This window comes from Coregonus clupeaformis, chromosome 28 (assembly GCF_020615455.1).
Source record: "Coregonus clupeaformis isolate EN_2021a chromosome 28, ASM2061545v1, whole genome shotgun sequence".
Taxonomy (NCBI): Eukaryota; Metazoa; Chordata; class Actinopteri; order Salmoniformes; family Salmonidae; genus Coregonus; species Coregonus clupeaformis.
The window spans coordinates 7,362,743-7,379,480 of record NC_059219.1 but is presented as its reverse complement, the minus strand read 5'-3'; the positions used below and the strand labels follow the sequence as shown (position 1 = coordinate 7,379,480).

The 16,738-nt window shown below is 44.7% G+C and overlaps 1 protein-coding gene across 4 annotated transcripts; it reads left to right on the top strand.

The window, feature by feature from the left end:
- The first annotated feature begins 882 nt into the window (after window positions 1-882).
- On the top strand, window positions 883-16,507 carry LOC121542663 (epithelial splicing regulatory protein 1). 4 transcript variants are annotated; one of them, XM_041852145.2, is made up of 15 exons: window positions 883-1,223; window positions 1,537-1,683; window positions 2,626-2,742; window positions 3,281-3,392; window positions 3,804-3,929; window positions 4,028-4,082; window positions 4,213-4,323; window positions 4,440-4,572; window positions 6,276-6,638; window positions 7,880-8,104; window positions 8,296-8,551; window positions 9,672-9,849; window positions 10,856-10,970; window positions 12,244-12,370; window positions 14,959-15,043. In XM_041852145.2, the coding sequence occupies exons 1-14, from the start codon at window positions 1,092-1,094 to the stop codon at window positions 12,343-12,345; spliced, it is 2,172 nt and encodes a 723-aa protein (XP_041708079.1). In that variant the 5' UTR covers window positions 883-1,091; the 3' UTR covers window positions 12,346-12,370; window positions 14,959-15,043. The 4 variants fall into 4 exon arrangements, with proteins under 4 accessions (XP_041708079.1, XP_041708078.1, XP_041708077.1 ...); XM_041852144.2 differs by having other exon boundaries at window positions 8,296-8,563; XM_041852143.2 differs by lacking the exon at window positions 12,244-12,370 and having other exon boundaries at window positions 14,959-16,507.
- Window positions 16,508-16,738: the final 231 nt, after the last annotated feature.

The following is a 16,738-nucleotide window of genomic DNA, read 5'->3' as shown; positions in this document are numbered from 1 at the left end:
TGAGCAGTTCTGTAAAGACAGACCCTGAATCAGTTTAAACCTACTTTGTTTATAATGAGTAGAACCACAAACTGATCTGAAATCGGTGCATAGTGGAAAGTTCATCCAACATAATTCAGGCTACTGCCAATGGCTCTCTTATAATAAATTATAAAAGGTGCCGTAATAAAAAAGGCAATAGCCTGACTTTGAATATTTTATCTATGTATTTTACAATAGCCTAAATGAAAACAATGGATCTACATATTTTTCATTACTGTTTATTTTTAAATAGGCCTTATAAACTTCATTGTAATGATTTCACTGATTTGCCACGACCGGCTGGTCTCAACATGTTCTCAGCAGTAGCAGAAACGCAGAAAACAACATTATGTTACATTTGATTTTTTTCATTAATATTTCCCACTGCAGCCTATATGCCAAGCGTAGCATTTGGAAATAGCCTATGCACTCGTCTACCCATAAACAGGGATAAAAACTAGGCCATCATCCGTTTGTAGTCTAGTATATGAGATTGTTGTTCTTCTCATGTATGTTGTTCAGGTCGTGCTGATGGGTTTGTCGCGATGCGGTGCCACGTCCCTGTTTGAAAGCACCAATAGGGACAGCACTCAGACAGAGAAGGGGTGTATTCATTACGGAAAACGTTTACAGTTTAAGAACTAAACGGAAGCAAACAGAGCAAAACGATAGTTTCTATTGGACAAATGCAGGTAGATCTCTCTCCGTTTCGTTCCGTTTGCTTCCGTTTAAGAAGCGTTTTCCAACAGAATCGGCGTAATGAATACGCCCCAGGCAGGTAGCTACCTGGGTCACGTGGTCCGCAGCGCACACAGGTAGGTCCTTCACAAAAAAAGGGAACATTCAGCCATTACACTGCGATGAGGTGTGCGAGAGATTTGGCATAGATTATCACGCAATCAAGAAGCCACTAAAAATATCTGGAGTTGCTGAGCACACCTTTGCGCATAGGTGTCTGGGTGTGGGTGGCTGGATTCTTTGGGTTCTGTACTGTTCTGGAGGTGTAGCTGTAGGTTATTTTCTATTACTTTGGGTGTAATTAGAGTAGTTTCTTTGTATTTATCCTGAAAATGACGGCTCAGGTAGACTACCTGGCGGTGTTGTTCACCACCACATCTGGCGCGAGCGGAGACCTCTTGGGTTCGGACGAGAAGGATCTCGTGCAGTTGGTGTGGCAGCTCGTGGATTTGAATAACAAAAAGGTCATCTTTAAAATATTTTATTTTATTAAGAGAATATGAGAATGACTATTATTATTATAGAAAGACAGTATTCATCCAGCATAACCAGAATGTGCACTGTGTCAAATGTGCGCTAGTTGGTTTAAAAGACGACCAACTTTGTTTTTCTGTTTATGAGGTCTAATGACAAAACTCTGATCATAAGTGTGTCATAAGTCTCCTACTCCATTTAAAAAGAAGTGTACACAGGCATATAGCCTATGAAAATGTGCATTTGATAATTAAGTTTATATTTTAAATGTACTGAAGTGTGTGTGTTTTTTCTCTGGTCCAGTTGGGGAAAGTGAATGAGGTGTTAATACGGCCTGAGCACTCCGACCTGGCAGAAGATTGTCTGGGCGAGAGAGAGGAGGAGGATGAAGTGGAGGACAGCGAGGAGTCTGTCTCTACAGTCACAGGCTTGGAGCACGCGCTAAACCAGGTACATACAGTATCTGTTGTCTCATGATTTTTTATGAAATACATTTTTGACCTCATCATATTCTGCTTTGCCATCCATTCATCCTTCAATTGAAATCAGGGGCACGATGCATTGATTGGAGTTTTATAACAATTTATTGTTTATTTAGGCCTTCTTCCTGGGATATCTAATTATAATTGGCTAATAATTCATCTTAGTTTTAGATCGCTATAGCTTTGTGGCATTTTACTGTATTTGAATTAGATCCACATGGCTTGACAGCCTGAACTGACAGGTGTAGAAGTCCTTTGAGTGATGAGGAGGTGTGCATCTTTAGAGCTTAGTAATGCAAATTATCATTAATTTGCATAATGAGGATGATACAACTAGCAGCAATTAAAGTGCTTGTTCTCTGGTTGGTTATCTGAAACCAAAAACCGTGTACTTTTTTTCTTTGTATTTTTCAAACAATATAAACCATAGGTAGACAAAAGACAATAGCCAACATACACACACAAACATCGATGACAACACACCAAAAACCGTTTCCAGCCACTCGAAAGTAACAACAAGCCATTCAAGTTGGACTGGTGTAAGCCTATATTTGGATGTTTTTGTAAATATTTATCTTTATGGTAATACTTTCCATTAAGGTAGACTCAGTTTAAATAGTCTATAAACAGCATTAATTGGTCGTTTATTAGTCCGTAGGAAACATTTATAACTAATTGGTTGAAATTGTATACTGTGGTCAACGTTTTGGTGCTAAATTCTGAGATTATAAATGGCTGCATTGTTATTGATCGTCACCAGAAAAATTATCACACTTTCAACCAATAAAATCTTAGTGGATTTTCAATATTACCAATGAGTTGTTCTGTAATTGTTTATTACAGATGTATTATCTGATCTTGATTTTAAAGAGTTTACATTGTAGCTAATCTCTTCCTATGTTTTAAACAGTTCCATCTGAGATTGACCAATGAAGTGAACACCTTGGGCACGGGCACGTCAGTGTGTGTGTGTACGGACGGGCAGCTCCACATTCGCCAGGTTCTCCACCCCGAAGCTGCGGGCAAGGTAAGGGTATAGGCTGGCAGGGCGGGGCAGAGCCTCAAGGCGAGGGCGGACACTTACCTCCACCAGAACCCTTTGGTTCTGGTCACAGAACCACAAAGAAATGTGTTATGTCATCTTCTCTGTCAAGATCCTGCTCTACATGATGTTAAAGTGTGAGGTTGTCTTGACATATTGTCTTGGCTTTGTTTGAACACAAACGCGCACACACACACACACCGTTCTCCTATTACATCTTGTGTTCCTCCCCCCCCTCACACCTAGTATGATACACAGACCCATGGGGAACCTAACTTTATTGACATGAGTAAATATGTAAATGACAGTAATAAACAGACAGCGTAGCTCCCGATACCGACCCTACACCAAACAGCTGTCAATGGTAGGCTACACATGTTCTCTTCCTCCTCTCTACTGTTGAATCAATAATAATACATGTTTCCACGTCATTTCAATACAATTACCTTGAAGCAATATGGAATAGACGTTGAATTCACGTCTGTGCCCAGTGGGTAATGTCTGCAATTGTCTTCCTCTGCAGAACCTGGCACTGCCAGAATGTTTCAACTCCTTTTTTGACCTGAGGAAAGAGTTCAGGAAGCACTTCCCCTCTGCAGACACCAAGAGCCTGGAGGTGCAGTACATGGCTGAATGTATCCTTACAACTGAGAACACAGCAAAGACACTCATTAGCTAGTCGTCGATTGGTTCATTCTACAGCTTTGCATGAACCCTGCTTCTGTGTGTGAGAGAGAGAGCACGAGAGTGTGTTTGTGTGATACTTAAGTGAGCACCCCCCCACAAACACACTCCCATGGGGGAGGCGTCTGCAGGCCACAGAGGGTGTTGGCTGTGGGACTAGAGGTTTTGAAATGCAAATAGAGACACAATTGACGTGTCTCACTGTAGCTCAGAGAGTAACAGGCTGTGTGTTTAGCCAACAGGACCAGCCCTACACACCTACCAGGAAGCAGGACTAACACACACACACATACACATGCACACACACACGCACCTTGCTTGCTCCTCTCCTGGAGTTTTCTCCTTGACCACGGTTTCCTCAGCTCTCAGTGTAACTGTGGAGCCAGTAGCCATGTTGGATCCGACGGCCATGTTGGCACCGGTCACAGCAGCACTGCAGGTCCAGACCATGGCCAACATCGTCCTAGCCCTGCTATCTGAACCCTTACGTGAGTAACACACTAACTTACACACACTCTGACTTTTCTCACTATGTTGTCATTGTTGCTCATCTTTGATTTCTTCTCTGGTCTTCTGTTTGTTGTAGGTCACACATTCTCAAACCCAGAGAGAGTCACTGAGAAGTTTGAAAGCGGCACTTGGTAAGTAGACTTGCTAAGATAGATTTGCAGTAAGGTAGAAGATATGATACAATTCATTGGTGTTCTCACATCATTGGATGGAGCGGGTGAGTGATTTGATGCTAACTGGTGTGTGTCCGTGTGTGCGTAGCAGTAAGATGGAGCGTGTGTGTGATAACACGGTGATCAGAGCGAGGGGGTTGCCTTGGCAGTCATCTGACCAGGACATCGCTCGCTTCTTCAGAGGACTCAACATTGCCAAGTATGTGTGTTCAGTGTCCAGTACCGTGTTGTCTGTTGTGTTTGACTCGTTGCTGTTATGATGGTGTGTAGTGTATTGAAATTGTTTTAATAGCTGTAATGCTGTGTGTTGTCCAGGGGTGGCGCTGCGTTGTGTCTGAACGCCCAGGGTCGGAGGAACGGAGAGGCTCTGGTCCGCTTTGTCAGTGAGGAACACAGAGACATGGCCCTGCAGAGACACAAACACCACATGGGCAACAGATACATAGAGGTAACCTGTTAATAACCTATTATCAACCTTTTACTAACCCTACCCCTAACCAACGATACATAGAGATAACCTGTTAATAACCTATTATCAACCTGTTACTGACCCTAACCCTAACCAACGATACATAGAGATAACCTGTTAATAACCTATTATCAACCTGTTACTGACCCTAACCCTAACCAATGATACATAGAGGTAACCTGTTAATAACATATTATCAACCTTTTACTAACCCTAACCCTAACCAACCGATACATAGAGGTAACCTGTTAATAACCTATTATCAACCTGTTACTGACCCTAACCCTACCCAACGATACATAGAGGTAACCTGTTAATAACCTATTATCAACCTTTTACTAACCCTAACCAACCGATACATAGAGGTAACCTGTTAATAACCTATTATCAACCTTTTACTAACCCTACCCCTAACCAACCGATACATAGAGGTAACCTGTTAATAACTTATTACAACCTTTTACTAACCCTAACCCTAACCAACCGATACATAGAGGTAACCTGTTAATAACCTATTATCAACCTGTTACTGACCCTAACCCTAACCAACGATACATAGAGATAACCTGTTAATAACCTATTATCAACATGTTACTGACCCTAACCCTAACCAACAATACATAGAGGTAACCTGTTAATAACCTATTATCAACCTTTTACTGACCCTAACCAACCGATACATAGAGGTAACCTGTTAATAACCTATTATCAACCTTTTTTTCTAACCCTAACCCTAACCAACCGATACATAGAGGTAACCTGTTAATAACCTATTATCAACCTGTTACTGACCCTAACCCTACCCAACGATACATAGAGGTAACCTGTTAATAACCTATTATCAACCTTTTACTAACCCTAACCAACCGATACATAGAGGTAACCTGTTAATAACCTATTATCAACCTTTTACTAACCCTAACCCTAACCAACCGATACATAGAGGTAACCTGTTAATAACCTATTATCAACCTTTTACTAACCCTAACCCTAACCAACCGATACATAGAGGTAACCTGTTAATAACCTATTATCAACCTTTTACTAACCCTAACCCTAACCAACCGATACATAGAGGTAACCTGTTAATAACTTATTACAACCTTTTACTAACCCTAACCCTAACCAACCGATACATAGAGGTAACCTGTTAATAACCTATTATCAACCTGTTACTGACCCTAACCCTAACCAACGATACATAGGGGTAACCTGTTAATAACCTATTATCAACCTTTTACTAACCCTAACCAACGATACATAGAGGTAACCTGTTAATAACCTATTATCAACCTTTTACTACCCCTACCCCTAACCAACCGATACATAGAGGTAACCTGTTAATAACCTATTATTAACCTTTTACTAACCCTAACCTAACCAACCGATACATAGAGGTAACCTGTTAATAACCTATTATCAACCTTTTACTAACCCTAACCCTAACCAACCGATACATAGAGGTAACCTGTTAATAACCTATTATCAACCTTTTACTAACCCTACCCCTAACCAACCGATACATAGAGGTAACCTGTTAATAACCTATTATCAACCTTTTACTAACCCTATCTATGGTCCTGCTCAGACACTAACAACACCAATAAATACGTAGACGTAACCTGTAAATAACATCTGGATCCCAAAGAGCAGGAGTTAATGCCATGTCTTTTCTGCTGCAGGTGTACAAGGCAACAGGAGAGGACTTCCTTAAGATAGCAGGCGGTACCTCCAGTGAGGTGGCGTTGTTCCTGTCTCGTGAGGACCAGGTGATCGTCAGGATGCGAGGTCTTCCCTTCACCGCCACACCTGACCAGGTGCTGGCCTTCTTCTCCCAGGGGGAGGGGCCTAAAGAGGTGTGTCCTGTCAGTGGTGACAAGGATGGCATCCTATTTGTGCGTTTCCCTGATGGAAGGCCGACTGGCGACGCCTTCGTCCTATTCGCCAGTGAGGAGCATGCTCAGTGCGCTCTCAGGAAGCACAAAGACATCCTGGGGAAGAGATACATTGAGCTATTCAAGAGCACCGCCGCTGAGGTGCAACAGGTATGAAGGGTTATCTGTCTGTTAAGGTGCAACAGGTATGTCTGTGTGTTGGGGGAGGGGTGTGTGTGTCTGTCTGTTAAGGTGCAACAGGTAGAAAGAGAGAGGGAGGGAGTGAGCGTGCATGTGTGTGTGTTGGTGTGTGTTGGTATAGTCCTGGTGGGGGTTTTCTGTAGGAAACCTAAGCAGAAGATTTAAAGGTTTAAGGGTGTGACACAGAGCTTCAATAGAGCATGGGCATTTACTCTAATTAAGAACTGGATGAGCGAGTGTGTGTCTGTGTGTGTGTGTGTGTGTGTGTGTGTGTGTCTCTGTGTGTGTGTGTGTGTGTGTGTGTGTGTCTGTGTGTCTGTGTGTGTGTGTGTGTGTGTGTGTGTGTGTGTGTCTGTGTGTGTGTGTGTGTGTGTGTGTGTGTGTGTGTGTGTGTGTGTGTGTGTGTGTGTGTGTGTGTGTGTGTGTGTGTGTGTGTGTGTGTGTGTGTCTCTGTGTGTGTTTGTTTGCTCCCCTTCACCGCCTGGCGTTCTGGTTAATAGGAGGTTTGTTGAGTAAACACTTAAATGCTCCGGTCTGTGAAAGATTACCCTCCTAACACACACACACACACACGCACGCACGCACACACACACACACACACACACACACACACACACACACACACACACACACACACACACACACACACACACACACACACACACACACACACACACACACACACACACACACACACACACACACACACACACAAACCTGACCTCATCCCACCTCACCTCACCTCTCACAGTCTTAATAGACCTATTCATTGATAAGCAGGTGTTTCAGCTCTCAGTGTAGAAACATTCCCATGCACTTAGACTCCTATACAGTACAGGTTTAAATGTTATAGTGGTCTTATATGTCTGAAGGTGAGAGGTCAAGAGGTCAGAGTTCAGTGGTAGTGAGTGACCCTGAGTGGGGGAGTTAAAGTTCCTCTTCAGGATGGTAAATATTGTGATATCCTGTTGGCAACCAGCCAGATCCCTACGTCAACACACAAACACACACACACACACCTCTTCAATACAGACACACACACACACCTACACACACCTAAACGGAATACCCCTGCCAGAGTAAAACCAGGAACTCCAGAGAGAATATGGTTCTTTATGTGTGTATGTTGTTGCTGAACCAGCGCTTACAAGTTATAACTGTCTAACCTTATAACTCTGTGTGTGTGTGTGTGTGTGTGTGTGTGTGTGTAGGTGTTGAACAGGTACTCGTCAGCCCCTCTGATCCCCGTGGCTCCTGCCCCCCTGGTGTCAGTGTTGCCCTCCGTGTCTCTGTTGCCCTCTCCTGGTGGTGTGAGGGACTGCCTCAGGCTGAGGGGGCTGCCCTACACCGCCACCATAGAGGATATACTGGCCTTCCTAGGAGAATACACACATGACATCAGACCACACGGAGTACACATGGTGGTCAACCAACAAGTAGGTACACACTATATGAGCCTGCACACGCACACACACACACACACACACACACACACACACACACACACACACACACACACACACACACACACACACACACACACACACTACACCTACTGATACTAGACTTACCCTGCTGTGTGTGTGTGTGCGTGTGCGTGTGCATATGCGTATGTGTGTCTCCATAGGGTCGTCCGTCAGGGGACTGTTTCATCCAGATGCATTCAGCGGAGCGGGCTTTCTCTGCCTCCCAGCGGGTCCACAAGCAGGTGATGTCTGGTCCGGGCCAGGCTGGCAAGCGAGGGCTTAACAGTCGCTATGTGGAGGTGTTCCCCTGTAGCGCTGAAGAGATGGGTCTGGTGTTGATGGGAGGCTCCCTCTCACACACACACACTCACACACACACCCGGACCAGGAGTGGGACAGGGCTCAGCCCGCCGCCATGTAAGTCCAGACGTAAGTGCTGCTGGGAGCTGGGCGCTTCGGGACCGCAGGGTAGGTGGGCTGCCACAGACCAGGGGGCAGGAAAGGGTGAGGGGTTAGAGGTCAGAGGTTAAATCCTGCCCCCTGTCTTCTTTTCTGTCTGGGTTCTCTCTGATCTAGAACTCTGGGAGGACAGGAGCATCTGACCTGACCAGAGGGGTAGGAACCTGGGGTGTGTGTGTGAGTGTGTGTGTGTGCGTGCTTGTGTAGGAATGCGTGTGTGTTACCCCTTGTTGTGGTTTGTGTAATTCTGTGTGATTTTGGTGAATTTGCATGCAGGGAGAAATCTGTAGTTCACTGACTGTTCAATGTAAACATCTTTTTCACACACACTCTGATTAAATATAGTCTGTTCCAATGGTTTGTGTGTGCTTGGCATGTGTGAGGCCTCTTGCCCAATTCCAAATGGATCCCTATGTACTGGAAGTATTGGATAGGTGTGTAAGCAATATTGCAAAAATGACTTGAGGGTAGGGACTCAGGGTTGATTTAGGATTGGGCTTGAGTCTTACAGTTGGAACTTGTCCAATCAGTGGGGGTGTGGGAGTGGTGGGCGGAGCTGAGCTCTGGTGTGTAGTCATGGTGATGTCTAGTCATTGAGTTCTGGTGTGTAGTCCCGTGTAGCTCAGTTGGTAGAGCATGGTGCTTGCAATGCCAGGGTTGTGGGTTTGATTCCCACCGGGGACCAGTATGAAAATGTGTGCACTCAACACTGTACGTCGCTCTGGATAAGAGCATCTGCAAAAATGTAAAACAGTTTTGGTGATGTCTAGTCTTCGTTATGCAGGTGGAGTTAATAGTGGGGTCAGGAGTCACCCCCAAGCCCAAACACACGTCTGTAGAATCTAAAGCTACCTGTTGTGTCAGGTGTTCATTGAGGAGGGTCTCCTAGAAACAAAAAGTGACCGGACCATGTCACATAGCCACTGTAGATGACCCGGAAGCACACTGTAGTCTGCTTACAGCGGCCATCTTTAGAGGGGACCAGGGGATCTGTTGTTTTCTGTGTGCCGTGTTGGGCATATGTCCTTTCCGTGTCCTTGCTTTGGCGTGTTGTCTAACTCAACCCCCCCCACCCCAGGTCTGTCTCCTCCCTCCTACTCCTTCCCACCCGCCCCTTCCATCCTGCCTGCTGAGGCTGCCGGCCTATTCCCTCCCATTGGTCAGGTGCTGCTGAGTCCCCGCCCCCTAGGACCTGGACACGCTTACTACCCAGCTAGCACTCAGCTCTACATGAACTACACTGCATACTATCCCAGGTAAGGACTAGTATGTGTTGTGGGGAAGGACATACACAAGGGTAGTTCATGATATCAATGCCCCAGGTAAGAACTATTAGGCCCATAAACCATTCAATCATATATTGTAAGTGCCTTGGGGGCTGGGGGGACATACACAAGGGTAGTTAATGACTGAGCGGTGGAGTGGAGTGGTGAGGTATCAGAAGGAACAGCAAACAGCACTAAGACCACAATGACCTCTCTCTCTCCCTTCCCCTCCTCTCCCCTCTCTCTCCCCCTCCCCTCCTCTCCCCTCTCTCTCCCCTCCCCTCCTCTCCCCTCTCTCTCCCCCCTCCCATCCTCTCCCCTCTCTCTCCCCCCTCCCCTCCTCTCCCCTCTCTCTCCCCTCCCCTCCTCTCCCCTCTCTCTCCCCCCTCCCCTCCTCTCACCTCTCTCTCCCCCCTCCCCTCCTCTCCCCTCTCTCTCCCCTCTCTCTCCCCTCTCTCTCCCCTCCCCTCCCCTCCCCTCTCTCTCCCCCCTCCCCTCCTCTCCCCTCTCTCCCCCTCCCTCCTCTCCCCTCTCTCTCCCCTCCCCTCCTCTCCCCTCTCTCTCAGCATTCAAGTTTATTTGGATGTGATATCCCTGACGGAAAAACCACATGGAGTTGTGTGTTCCAAAAACACATATTTTCATGTGATCACATTTGATCTTATATTAAGTTAATGTGATAACGTGACAACATGTAAAGCAACATGTGATAACATTAAACTACACGTGAAAACAAGTGAAGTGTTCCAAAAACACAATTTCACATGATTTCACATGTGGAATTTCAAATAAAATCACGTGATTTTCCACATGTGAAATTTCCGTATGCACCTCATGGCATTTCAGGATGTATAATACTCTTTGTTATGGCCTCTCCAACTAACTCCTTATATCTCACCCTCTCTCTCTCCTCTCGTCTGCCCCTCACCCTCTCTCTCTCCTCTCGTCTCCCCCTCACCCTCTCTCTCTCCTCTCGTCTCCCCCTCCCTCTCTCCAGTCCCCCAGGTTCTCCCAACACTATAGGGTACTACCCCTCCCCCTCCCCTAGGGGAGTGGTCCGTATGCATGGGCTCGCCTACAAAGAACTGCTCAACACCATTCAGGGATACCAGGTAAACAGTGTGTGTGTGTGTGTGAGTGTGCACTTGGACGTGTTTAACTATACTTGTTGGGAAGAGAAGGGTTAGTTTTAGGAGCGAGTTGAGTTTATTTTTACAGGGACAGTGCACATTAATCAACATTTTAGTCATTTAGCAGACGCTCTTATCCAGAGCGACTTACAGTTAGTGAATACATATATTTTTTTATACTGGCCCCCCGTGGGAATCAAACCCACAACCCTGGCGTTGCAAACGCCATGCTCTATCAACTGAGCTACATCCCTGCCGGCCATTCCCTCCCCTACCCTGGACGACGCTGGGCCAATTGTGCGCCACCCATGAGTCTCCCGGTCGCGGCCGGCTGCGACAGAGCCTGGATTCGAACCAGGATCTCTAGTGGCACAGTTAGCACTGCGATGCAGTGCCTTAGACCACTGCGCCACTCAGGATGTTTCAACGTTTCAGTAAAAGTGCCAGTTTTAGCCAGCCGGCTAATTTTCAACCACAGTCCCTGGGCAGGTTATTAAAAACTATTCCAATAACAATACAGACAAACAATAAGCAGTGAGCACATGCAGAGCAACATAGGTTAGGTTTAGGGATAGGGTTAAGGTTAGGTTTTGGTGTTAAGGTTAGGGTTAGGGTTAAGGTTAGGGTAAGGTTTAGGGTAAGGGTTAGGTTTAGGGTTAGGGGTTAGGAAAAATTTGATTTTGAATGGGACTGAATTGTGTGTCCCCACACGGTTAGTTATACAAGTCTGTGTGTACATTCATGTGTGTTAGAGAAAGTGTGTGTGTGTGTGTGCAATGTGACCGGTATGGTATGTGTTGCCGTGCCCTCTCATGTCTCACGGTCGATCCAAAGGAAATATTCAAATCTGCTATTGGAGGAGTGTACTATACTGTCAAGCATCCACTGTGTTTGCCTGGAGGCTATCAAACGAGTTAGTCAGGTCTACCCTCCCTATTCTGTCCTCTCCCTCTGCCTCCCTCCCAAACACCCACAGGCATTATGTAGGGTGGAGCTCCACTGCCTGCATGGACTTGATTTACAAGAGGCTGCTTCTCACTGATACACTAGGAAATAGACAACGAGTTCAGCCTGTGCTAATGAACACTAGTTTGGAAGTTAAGGTGATACTATATACTGTAGATAAATCACAAGTAAGCAACTTGCAAAGGCTGACTCTTCTGAACACACAGCCCAGCCCAGCCCAACCCAACCCAACCCAGCCTGTCTGTCTCTGTCTCAGTCCCCTGTGTCTCTGTCCCCCCCAACACTATAGTACGCTACTGAGGATGGCCTTGTGCACGCTCATGCTAACGTGCATGATCACGATCCCTCCCGGACCCTGCTCACACAGCCCAAAGAGTGGGTGTGTATTTAAGGGGTGTGTCCTAGGCAGGCGGAAGGTAAGGATTGGCTGACAGGGTCATGGGGTGTGTTTCTCCTCTTTTTCATCTCCGGGACGACGTGGTTGTGGGTGTGGTCTGAGATTCCGGGTTACTAGGGGGTCACGGGGTAGAGTCTAGCTAGGGGGGATTTCAATGCCCCAAACCACACACTGTAAAAAATTGATTATGGTTCTAGATTCCACCAGAGAATGTGTGTTGATCGGGACACAGAGTAGAAGTGTCACCCCAACCACTGGTCCAGGATCAGATGTGTTCTACCCCCTGATGGATCACGTTAGGATTGTGTGTGTGGGGTAATCTGATCCTAAATCTGTGGCAACCAACTGCAATAGGATTGTGAGTTTGCTCAACAACATTTTAATTGAGCAAACTCGCAATCCTATTCCATCTGATTTCCTTCTTCTTTACATCTTTTTTTGACAGTGCAGATATAGGATCAGATTACCTCACACACCCAATCCTAACCTCAGATCTAGGATCAGATTACCACACACACCCAATCCTAACCTCTAGGATCAGATTACCCCACACAGCCAATCCAAACCTCAGATCTAGGAAAAGATTACCCAACACACCCAAGGATCAGATTACCCCACACACCCAATCCTAACGTGAACCATCAGGAGGTAGAAAACATCTGATCCTGGACCAGTGGTTGGGGAGAACTTCTACTCTGTGTCCTGATCAACACAACATTATCTGGTGGAAACTAGAACCGTACCTGTTCTATATGGTCAATTTCTACACTACCAGTCAAAAGTTTGGACACACCTTCAAGGACACACCTTCAAGGGTTTTTATTTATTTTTACTATTTTCTACATTGTAGAATAATAGTGAAGACATCAAAACTATGAAATAACACATATGGAATCATGTAGTAACCAAAAAAGTGTTAAATAAATCCAAATAAATTTTATATTTGAGATTCTTCAAAGTAGACACCCTTTGCCTTGATGACAGTTTGCACACTCTTGGCATTCTCTCAACCAGCTTCATGAGGTAGTCACCTGGAATGCATTTCAATTAACAGGTGTGCCTTCTTAAAAGTTAATTTGTGGAATTTCTTTCCTTCTTAATGTGTTTGAGCCAATCAGTTGTGTTGTGACAAGGTAGGGGGGGTATACAGAAGGAGCCCTATTTGGTAAAAGACCAAGTCCATATTATGGCAAGAACAGCTCAAATAAGCAAAGAGAAACAACAGTCCATCATTACTTTAAGACATGAAGGTCAGTCAATCCAGAACATTTCGAGAACTTTGAAAGTTTCTTCAAGTGCAGTTGCAAAAACCATCAAGCGCTATGATGAAACTGGCTCTTATGAGGACCGCCACAGGAATGGAAGACCCAGAGTTACCTCTGCTGCAGAGGATAAGTTCATTAGATTTACGAGCCTCAGAAATTGCAGCCCAAACAAATGCTTCACAGAGTTCAAGTCACAGACACGTCTCAACATCAACTGTTCAGAGAGGACTGTGTGAATCAGGTCTTCATGGTCGAATTGCTGCAAAGAAACCACTACTAAAGGACACCAATAAGAAGAAGAGACCTGCTTGGGCCAAGAAACACGAGCAATGGACATTAGACCGGTGGAAATGTGTCCTTTGGTCTGGAGTCCAAATTTGAGATTTTTGGTTCCAACCACTGTGTCTTTGTGAGACACGGTGTTTGTGAACGGATGATTTCCGCATGTGTAGTTCCCACCGTAAATCATGGAGGAGGAGTTGTTATGGTGTGGGGGTGCTTTGCTGGTGACACTGTCTGTGATATAGTTAGAATTCAAGGCACACATAACCAGCATGGCTACCACAGCATTCTGCAGCAATACACCATCCCATCTGGTTTGGCCTTAGTTGGACTACAATTTGTTTTTCAACAGGACAATGACCCAACACACCTCCCGGCTGTGTAAGGGCTATTTTACCAAGAAGGAGAGTGATGGAGTGCTGCATCAGATGACCTGGCCTCCACAATCCCCCGACCTCAACCCAATTGAGATGGTTTGGGATGAGTCGGACGGCAGAGTGAAGGAAAAGCAGCCAACAAGTGCTCAGCATATGTGGGAACTCCTTCAAGACTGTTGGAAAAGCATTCCAGGTGAAGCTGGTTGAGAGAATGCCAAGAGTGTGCAATGCTGTCATCAGGGCAAAGGGTGGCTATTTGAAGAATCTCAAATAGAAAATATATTTGTTTAACACTTTTTTGGTTACTACATGATTCTATATGTGTTATTTCATAGTTTTGATGTCTTCACTATTATTCTACAATGTAGAAAATAGTAAAAAAAAAAAAAAAATTGAATGAGTAGGTGTGTCCAAACGTTTGACTGGCACTGTACCTGTTGCTGTCTGACTCAGCCCTTCCAAGGTGTGTTCCCCCTTTCCTCCTTGGGGCATTGTAGTGTGCTAGATAGTGTTATCAGTGGTGTACTAGTGTGTTAGGTGGGGAGGTGGTGGACTAAGTGATGGAATCCTCTGGTGCTGGGACAAGACAACCTTCAAACCACATAGACTCCTTTCCTTGTACGATCACTTCCTGTCTCTATCTTCCTCCCCATCTCTCCCTGCCTCTCTCCCTCTCTCTGTAGAGTCCTATGGAGGCATTGCCTGTCCTGAGCGGTATGATTGGTCAGTCCAGCAGTGGTGATGCTCTGATGCCCTTTCCCCCTCTTCTGACCAAGCAGGGAGGGCACTACCTGGACCGAAACATGCTGTAGAAGGCTCAAAGATCCCCACACTGTCGCACACTACCCATTACACACACACTATACCAGGGGTGTCAAACTAATTTTACCCCGAGGGCCACATTGGGTTTTCACCCAGGTCTGGAGGGCCACACTGAAAATTGGTTATATGTACTTTTATTTTATTTTATAAGAAATGGCTCGATATATTAAATTGTGCTGAAAACTTGACACTCCTGCACTACACTATCACACAACACACACAACACACACAACACACACAACAAAAACATACACACACACCAAAGGATATGTGGGGGAATGTCCTGGCCTCCAGCTCTGATGTATGTTCCTAGTCTGAGTTGTATATACAGTGTATATGCATGAGAGCAGAAATTTATTTTATATCAGAGCTTTGCCTCAGCCAAAATGCAACTCTGTCTTATATTGCACACACTATTTTAAAAAAGCTTTATAGAGATGTTAGAAGGTGTTAGAACCACTTCAGGAGACGTCTGTTAGAAGTAGAGCTGCGTTTAGTAGTAATTATTGATCTGAACCTTTCATCATGACGTGTGTAAGTGCGTGTGGATGCATGTGTGTGTGTGTGTGAGAGAGAGAGAGCGAGAGAAAGAGGAATGTTCATACTGTCCTACTCTACGTATATGTATATATTTTATTTTATACTGTCTGTTTAAAAACGTTATATGACATTTTATTTCTTTATACTTTCTATAATTTTACAATCCAATACTAGAATATTGTATTAGGAAGCTTCCTGCATGAAGAAGTTAGTAGTGCTAGCTACACTCAGATGTTTACATGTTATGGCAAATACCAAAGCACTGCTAACCAATCCGATTACTATACAGATTATACTATATATCAACAGCATAGTGTCTGACATAAAAGTTACATGTAGTTAGTTAATCAAATGCTGAATCACTCCCACACCCCTCCCATCTGACCTGTTTATGGTTGCATAGTGCCACTCCACCCTTGCCTTTTGTGTGTGACGCCAAGCTGAGCCCAGAGCCAGGAGATCACTATTCCTGTTGCCAGTGGTGTAAAGTACTTAAGTAAAAATACTTTAAAGTACTACTTAAGTAGTTTTGGGGGGTATCTGTACTTTACTATTTATATTTTTGACTACTTTTACTTCACTACATTCCTAAAGAAAATGATGTATGTTTTACTCCATACTTTTTCCAACACCCAAAAGTAATTTTGAATGCTCAGGCAGGACAGCAATATGGTCCAATTCACGCACCTATCAATATAATGCATTGTAATCCCTACTGCCTCTGATCTGTCGGACTCACTAAACACAAATATTGCGTTTATAAATGACGTCTGAGCGTTGAAGTGTGCCTGTCCATAAATTAAAAAAACAATTAAATCATGTCGTCTGGTTTGGAATATAAGGAATTTGATGTATAGCATTTACTTTTTTATGACAATTGAGTACTTTTTCCACCACTGTACTTAAGTACATTTAAAACCAGATACTTTTACTTAAGTCATTTTCCATTAAGGTATCTTCACTTTTACTCAAGTATGACAATTGAGTACTTTTTCCAACACTGTCTATTGCCTAACCCAGCTCGGTCCCAACTCCTATCCCTAATCCACACACTCAGCCCTGCTCAGTCTCGCACTGTGATGGAGATTTACCACTGTGCTA

Excerpts from the sequence above, each read along its gene's own strand:
- LOC121542663 (XM_041852142.2), top strand. The coding sequence starts at position 1,092 with ATGACGGCTCAGGTAGACTACCTGGCGGTGTTGTTCACCACCACATCT. Across the intron at positions 2,743-3,280 it reads ACCCCGAAGCTGCGGGCAAG|AACCTGGCACTGCCAGAATG; the intron begins GTAAGGGTATAG and ends CTTCCTCTGCAG. Across the intron at positions 10,971-14,958 it reads ACACCATTCAGGGATACCAG|AGTCCTATGGAGGCATTGCC; the intron begins GTAAACAGTGTG and ends CTCTCTCTGTAG.